Source organism: Nicotiana tabacum, chromosome 17 (genome assembly GCF_000715075.1).
Source record: "Nicotiana tabacum cultivar K326 chromosome 17, ASM71507v2, whole genome shotgun sequence".
Lineage (NCBI taxonomy): Eukaryota > Viridiplantae > Streptophyta > Magnoliopsida > Solanales > Solanaceae > Nicotiana > Nicotiana tabacum.
Window position 1 is genome coordinate 33,205,105 of NC_134096.1, and position 8,608 is coordinate 33,213,712.

Sequence of the window (8,608 nt, forward strand, 5' to 3'; positions counted from 1 at the left end):
TCTGCCATCACATGAATATCCAAAGAGAGCAACCAAGTGATTCCTTTTCATTGCACACCATATCTACAACGAGTATAAAGCCAGAATCATCCCAAGACCTCTATATACCCATGTAGTACATTACGTCCAACCGATCCCTTGCACAAATCATCCTTGAAGTCATCATTTCATGTCATAGCTAATCCACAAGCATCCCTTAGTCCAAAAATTGATATAACACATGACCATGCAATCCGATCATTGATAGCAGACTCCCCCACTTGGCTCTAAGTACAAAGAACACATCGTCTATAACCCACAATACCCTTTCTTCATAGCGGCCCTAATCCCGCACTATTAATAAGCTAAATACTTCATAAACTTATGTAACACTAGTCATAAAACACTCGAAAGACTCTGCCAAGTACATATTCATCCTTGTGATAGTCAAGACAAGGTTCTCGAGTGCTCCGAAATAATAGTATATGCATTCCACATAATAGAAGCCTTATACGAAACACACAACATCAAATTTCTCACATGAGATAACCCGCCGGCTAGCCTCAAATCAACATCTTCCATGAACCTACCATGTTCACAACAACTAGGCAACCAATGAATCATTCCGAGTCTACACTCGTCAACACGATATAAGAATCAACTTCATTCCTGAAATGAACAACCAAAAGATTCACCGACACACCCACTTCACAAAACTATACAACATATCGAGATAGTGATCAAGTATCCATAGCTCTTTGCATCCCATACGCAACACCACAAGCCATCGGTGCACTACTGATATCTAGTTCTCAACATCGCATATGATTGAATGGAAGGAAATCAAAGGTATATGCTTCAAAATGAAACAAAGTCACACGATAAGGAAAGCAAGATGGGAAGTTTCCTAGAAGTCCTGTAGCCTCTCGAAGATAAGTATGGATGTCATCGTACTGATATACATGACTCTACCAGACATTTGCTCATGACTCATAGAACCTATGAATCTATAACTTCCGCCAACCCCGCTCACGGAGAGTATACACCATATCATATGTGTGCTCAATACCTATACATGACTGTAAACCTGTGCCCAACATGGTCAAATTCCATATCAATATCCAAATAACACATTTAAAAGAACCTTTAGAGAAGCAAATTCATCATGCGCGATGACAACTTTCTTATCACATTATTCTGGTACGCTGCCAACAACTCAATAAAAAAATAATATATCAGCTCCACGTAGGTAAATCCATTTGACAACCAAATCATCAAATAATAACAGAGGCATAGATTAGTATGGTAGAAACAACGCAACAAATCATGTAAAAATGTTTGACACACATAAAGAAGTCATAAGCATATAATTAATCAAATCTCCCCCAGACCATCACATAACATCCCCATGATGCAACCCTTATTTCTCCTCATGTGTACATAACAATAAAATGCCTCCCTTATTTTTTCACATGCGCATATCGTCACACTTAATTCATCACGTGGGAAACTCGAGAAACTGCCACCCTTATTTTCCCCACGCGCACAATAATAGACATAATCGCATGATAAAGTCCTCATGCTGACACCCCCAATCACAATCTCACGGCAAAGTATTCGTGCTACATATCATCATAATCGCACGGTAAAGACCTTGTGCCACAATATCAACACAATCACATGGCAAAGACCTCATGCCAGAATATCTCACAGTCAATCCGCTCAACATGTCCACAAGTTCCATAATCACAACAATGCAAGACACCAATTTATCATCAAGAGGCCTATACTCATAAGTCATCAATAAAATGCCCAAGGACATGATAACAATAAAAATGTAGATAAGGTACGACTACGGCTAAATCAATTATAGCAACCAAGTTCAAGTATTGAGACGAATGGTCACATATATGTCATAGAGTACACACATCCCAATCAAGGCACAATACACGAACAAGTACGGATGTTGATACGCTCAAATTACACCTTAATAAATAGTGTAAAGCGGTCAATGTCAAATATAATAACCCAACTAGGTTGGGGTCGAATCCAACAGGGAATAGGTGTGAAAAGGTTACTTGAATAGTGTGAAACTTGACTTAATTTGTAATTCTATTTCGTTAGCTAAAAGGAATGTTGTAATTGAGTGAAATGAAGACAAGTATAATATTGTGAGGTTGTAATTAATTTGATTAAGAAAACCAAGGTCATGTCCCCATTGATGGAATGTAATGCTATCGGTGTTAATATGATATATTTCTAATGAAAGGTTCTTTGATATGCAAATGGTTTCTAAGTGACTACCCAATATTTCCCTATAGTTGGGTAATATCTACTCTTTAAGATTTTCTCAAATGTAAAAGAGTTGCGATTGAAAGTAACCAATTTATGCCAAATAGAACCCACTTATTCCTAGGCTATTCCATTAAAAAAGGGTTAAAGCCTTGAGTTTTTGCTATTCAACTCTACCAAACCCTAGCCCACTTTTCCAAGTGAAGATAAAGTGAAATGGAATTAGTTAATGTTTGCAACCACTAACATGAAGCATAAGAACTGAATAAATATCAACCAACAATTATATATATATATATTCAATAGTAAAGACCCATTAACATTACACTCATCTAGGGTCCACAACCTTAGTAATTAAAACTAGCTACACATATTGAAATCTAAGAACAAAGTGATAAATAGAGTCATAAAGCTTACAAAGGTACAAGATTCTTTCTTCAAAAGTCTCCAAAGCAATGGTGCATTCAATGCTCCAAAAGTAGTCTCTTTTTCTGACTTAGCTGCACCACAAAAACCTTAATAAATCTATTTATAGTCGGGCTCAAAGTCGGAGCCAAAATCACGTATGCGGTCCGCATATTATTCGAAATCATCGCATAATCTCATGTTTCCAAACCCAGCTCTTGACTGCATTTCAATTATGCGGTCCGCAAATACATTATGCGACCGCATATTCCTCCGCATAAGTGCTTCTCAGCTTTCTTGATTTCAGTTATGCGATCACTATGCGGTCCGCATAATCGTTATGCGACCACATAATGGGTCGCATTTTCTCCTCTTCAGTTAACCAATAATCTACTTCAGTCTGCGATGGTTATGCGGTCCGCATATGCTTTATACGACCGCACACTTGCATCATTTCTGCCCTTTTGTGGCTTTTTGACTTCTTTTCCATGTTTTTGGGTTCTCAAGCCTCATGTACTGCAAAACACCAAAACTTCATAAGAATTAACTAAAAATGCAGTGAAAGATGAGTTAAAGTCTATGTAATTGGCATCAAATGTGCCGAAATTCTACCAATCAACTTGTAAACTTTGAGCCTCAACCAAACTGACAAAATGTTACTCACAGCTAAGTGCACTCATATTCTACTTCAAGAACCTAACTCATGTTAAATCTTGCAGTTCATGCGCGCTCATAACAAAGAAACTCCCCAACTCACACATATTTACAAGGGATGCAATCGAACACTCTATCACTTGTAATGAAAGCTACATGTTACAAGCATCAGTCCTTATGCTTGCCCTTATTTCAACTTGTTCCTCTCTCAGGAATGATTGGATGAAGATCACCTCGACTTTTCACAGGTTGTAATGTAGGTTTCGGGACGGGTTGGATGAATATCTGGGAATGTAGTGGCTATATCGTCCTTGAACTCTACATATACTTTGCTTCTTTACTACATAGCATTGATTGACCTAGAGTTACCGACAACGAATCACCTCAAAGTGTTTATTCAATTTCTACAAGACTCCACTTTTTTTTTCTTTTCTATATAATAGCATTTCTGTTCGGAGCTTGAGTTTATTCAGATATATACAACGTTGAGGAACCATATTTGTTTCTTCTACATATAGTGTCAACCTTTCCAATCTCCACTTTGTACTGGCAACCCCAACTTAGGCTTTTAGCCTTATTCATACTCGTTCAAGGAGGGTTAGGTTCAAAAGAAGGAATTATTTCACAATGGTGTAAAGGTTTATAATGTGGTAGCCAAAGAAACGGTTAGAAGCTCAACGGGGGTAACTAGGGTAATTTATGTACCAGGGAGGTCAATAGTTTTGTCAAAATTAGCTAGCAGTCACAAAGATAGCCTAAGATCATCTCAGCACCCAACCACTTGCCTGAGATTTGCACAAAGAACCCAACCGGGCAAGTTCTAGACATCACAAGTTAAGCATGCGCATTATTTACACAAATCCTCACTCACTCACGACACATGAACTGTTCGACTCAACATAGTTTCAACCCTCAAGTAAATGCAAGGCAACTCACAGCTTTTATCACATGATATGTAAGATTCTGAGAAACATAAAGTGAAAGAGCGAGCCTCAAGTTCACCAGAATGACAAACCATACAAAGTCAAAGAAGGAATGGTACAATTTATTCACCAAATATTTCCTTACATGCTTGAAACTAGACAATCACACCAAACAAGTCAAAACGTTCCATGCTACTTCCATGGTTCTACTATTACACCTTTGGAAATGAACCTGGCGAAGAAAAATCAAGGGGAATTTTTATTACTAGCTACCAGTCTATACTATTAAAGAAAAGGGATTTAAGGAAGAGGGATTTATGAAAAGGGATTTCATACAACTATTTACACAAAATATCTACCCCACCCCTAACTTGAAGAGCATACATTGTCCCCAATGTAAAAAAAATAAAAAGCAAAGTTTAGGGGCTTCCTGGGGCGCACTAGGCGCTCAGAATGTCTGGAGCATGCTGGGAAACTGTGGGATCAACTCCAGACTCTGTAGCACTAGCAAGCAGAACCTCAGAATGTGTGGTAGTGGTCTCCGAGGCTGGAGCAGGAAGCTCCACCTGCTGTGTGGCTGAAACAGGAGTTTGGGAGCTGCTAGACTCTCCCAGTGATGCCTGTGGGGTAGCTGGATGTGCCTCGGCGACCATGTCAGCGAGTGAATGTGCAATTGCTTTATGCACGTCTGCTTCCTCTGCAACCTGAGCCTTTGTAGAAGAATACTCTATAGAAGTAGCCACCTACTTACCTTTATAGTCTCTCTGACCCTCAGTTTTCTCTGCCAATGCTTCCTCGTCGGTTTCTTCATCTTCAATCGCTCCATCATCAGATTCTCCTTATGACTCTCCGGAATCCTCCTATAAAGGAGTGTCTATATGGACAATGGAAGCTAGAGTCTTTGAAGTCTCCTCACCTTATGTCTCCGAGTCTGTCATGAGGCTGGAGAAGTCCAAATTTAGGCTCGAAATGGAGGTGCTTGTACCCTGCTCACCGCCCTCCGGAACGAGAGGAGTCAAATAGAATTCTAAGTTCTGCAGTTTGTGCAGCTCTGTTTTCATCTTAGTAACATCTTTCCTAAGTTGTGGCATATCTACAACCTCACCTCGCTCGACCTTTTCAAGTCGCACTTTAAAGTGCATAAGGCGGTCTTCATATGATTTATGCTGTTGTTGGAGAGCACTCATCGATGCTTGGATGGGACCCAATGCTTGCTTGATAAGTTTTGGTAGTTCCTTTTTCAGCCGGTCTACCTTGGCGCTGGCACGCTGGGCTAGTAGAACCAGCTTTGCGATAGCTGGCAAGGAAAAAGGTAGTTGTGCACTACTTGGATGAGGTTGAGGAGTGGCTGAGTAATCAGCGGGAGCAGCAAGAGCAACAGGAATGTCAGGCATTGATGGGAGAGCAGGTGCAGGTGCTGATGAGTCTCATGCATAAGGGAATGAGGTCTCGAGCTGGATGTCCGTTTCCTTGCCTACTGCATCACTTAGCCAAGTGATGTCAATGCACTGTAGAGCCTTCTCCATACGATCATGCTTCGAGACAGGTGGAACGCTTACAGATTTGCAAAGAGCCATGATCAAACACGGGAAAGAAAGAGAGGTTTGCTTTTGGTTTGCCCTGATTCCCAACTCCTTGAAGATAATGGGTCCCACATCAATCTTGATGTCCGACATGATGCATGCAATTATAAGGGCTTTTTCAATGTTGATATCTGTCTCATTCCTAGTCGGCATCAAACGGGAGCAAACACAGCTGAGCCAATATCGGGCCTCCTGGGTGAAATCCCATTTGTAAATCTTGTGGCGCGGGTCAATCTAGGAGGGGGTTCCCTTTTCTATGAAAGATGCTATCCAAGCACGCTCATTATCTTTGTTGGTTACTTTTGCATCATATTCAGCTATGCCTGATGACCAGTCCTCAAAGAATAGATCATTGATTGTGCCTGCATCACAGAGAACTTGAACCCCTCGAACTAGAACTGAGTCCAAAAATATCCTATTCCGCCTTTGCTCAGCATTTCTTGAGGCAACATAAGAAGCATAGAACTCCCTCACAAGTGTTTCATTGTAATCATCTAGGGCATCCGTGAAGAATCCCCATTTCCTCTTCTGAATGTTTTCAATTATGTGAGGGTAGTTCTCTTTCAGACCATTCAGGCTTAACTGCTTCTCCTCGGGAATGTTTCTCTTTTTTATCCCCTCTTTGTATAGGTTCCATGAGCCTGGGATCCGAAACCTCAAATCGTCCCCGCTCTTCCGCCTTGCTTCAGCTTGTCGGTCAACTGATGGCACGATGTCCATCTGTGCCCACTCCTCTTCAGACTGGGAGGAGTGATGAGACATGTTGTGGGTAGTTTCCGGCCGTTGACGTTTAGACTATTGTGCTTGTTGGTTTGGAGCAGCTCTTTTCTTTCCACGAGCAGGTGGTGATCGTATTGCAATAGATTTCCTTGGTTCCATTTTTGCAATAAAACAATGTGTGAGTGGTGGGTATAGCATAAAACGTATGTAGAGGAAAAATAACAGAGGTAAACAATTTATGCGATAGGTTATGCGGTCGCATACCCACTATGCGAACCGCAAACTTATCGCAGAATTTCAGACCCCTGACTTAAGGTAATATGCAATCGCAAAAACCACCGCAAAGGGATCGCAAAATTGCACACACGGAAGGCAGTTTAACTGAATGTATTTGTGGTAGCTATTCGGTACGCAAAACACCTTTGCGATCGCATAAGTTCAAATCACTAGGCCTTCTAGGATCTAGTTTATGATGATTTTGCGGATCACAACCCAATTATGCGGGCCGCAAAGATCATCTTCTTCGGTCAACAATGGTCAAGCCTCCCACCTACACAATTCCCTACACTCGCAAGCAAAGGTTTAACCACCAATCGCCCACACAGGTACCCATCACACATGTTTGAGAATAAAAATGAGATATGGAGTTCAAATTATGGACATTATGCAATGAATCCACAAGAAAAAGAAGAAAAAAATAATGAAAGAGTCACATACCAGATATCGAAGCAAGACGAAGGTGAAATCTGAGTTATGAGCGAGGTAAATTCCTTAATTTCGATCCTTGATATGTGATCTGTGTTAGTGATTAAAATATTTTTGGCTTTTCTTTCGTTTATTTTGTTTTTGTGTTTTTGATTTTGTGAGAGTTGTTAAGTGTTCGCGAGCGAGTGAGGTTGATAATATGTTAATGGTTAGGGATTTATACCTGGATGTTTTGCGGTGGGCAAGTGGTCGCATAACACATTATGCGGTCGCATATGTGTTATGCGATGATTTTAGAGCTGAGTTATTTTACCTCCATTCTACGATGCATTCTGCGGTCGCATAACTGCTATGCGGACCGCAGAACTTGAACTCTTACCGTAGATTTCAAACCCAAGTTCCCCAAATTGTCTGACCATGTTTACGACAACTATGCGGTTCGCAAAGTCATTATGCGACCGCATAGTTGCCGAAAACCCGTGATCCACCATTTTTTGGCTTTAGTCCTTGCACACTGTTTCATGGTAAATTGGGCTACCTGCACTCCAATACACACGTCAACATGTTCAATCACTGACAACTAAAAAACAATAACTTTACTACACATGGGTTGTCTTCCAAGAAGCGCTTGATTTAACGTCGCGGCACGATGATGTTGGTCCTTTTTGGGCTACTCAGTGGTGGATGTTGGACTATCCTTGAGAGCAATTTGTTCTACCAAGTGCTTGTCTCCTGTTGTGCCCAGGTAATACTTAACCCGTTGGCCATTTACTTTGAAAGTTCGAAGTCCGTCCTTCGACTCTAATTCAATAGCACCGTAAGGGGACACATTCACAATTTTCAATAGGCCAGACCATTTGGATTTGAGTTTGCCCATAAATAACTTGAGTCTCGAGTTGAAGAGCAAGACCAAGTCACCAGATTTGAATTCCCGCTTCAAGATCTTCTTGTCATGAACAAACTTCATTCGTTCCTTATACATGGTTGCACTCTTATAGGCAGGGAGACGGAATTCTTCCATTTCATTGAGTTGTGTCATTCTCAGATTAGCAGCTTCAGCCCAGCCACAATTCAACCTTTTCAGAGCCCACATGGCTTTGTGTTCAAGCTCCACAGGAAAATGACATGCCTTACCAAAGACTAACCAGTACAGTGAGGTGCCAATGGGAGTCTTAAATGCGGTGCGATATGACTACAACGCATCATCTATCTTCCTTGACCAGTCAGTCCTGTTTGCATTGACAGTTTTTGCTAGGATATTTTTAATCTCCCTGTTGGAAACTTCAACTTGACCACTCGACTAAGGATGATAAGGTGTGGCCACCTTGTGCTTTACGCCATACTTTT

General features: G+C 40.9%; 1 protein-coding gene across 1 annotated transcript; it reads right to left on the reverse strand.

Annotated features, from left to right (window-relative positions):
* Positions 1 to 7,931: 7,931 nt before the first annotated feature.
* LOC142171770 (uncharacterized) lies at positions 7,932 to 8,354 on the reverse strand. Its single transcript, XM_075235468.1, has one exon. The coding sequence runs from the start codon at positions 8,352 to 8,354 to the stop codon at positions 7,932 to 7,934; it is 423 nt and encodes a 140-aa protein (XP_075091569.1).
* Positions 8,355 to 8,608: the final 254 nt, after the last annotated feature.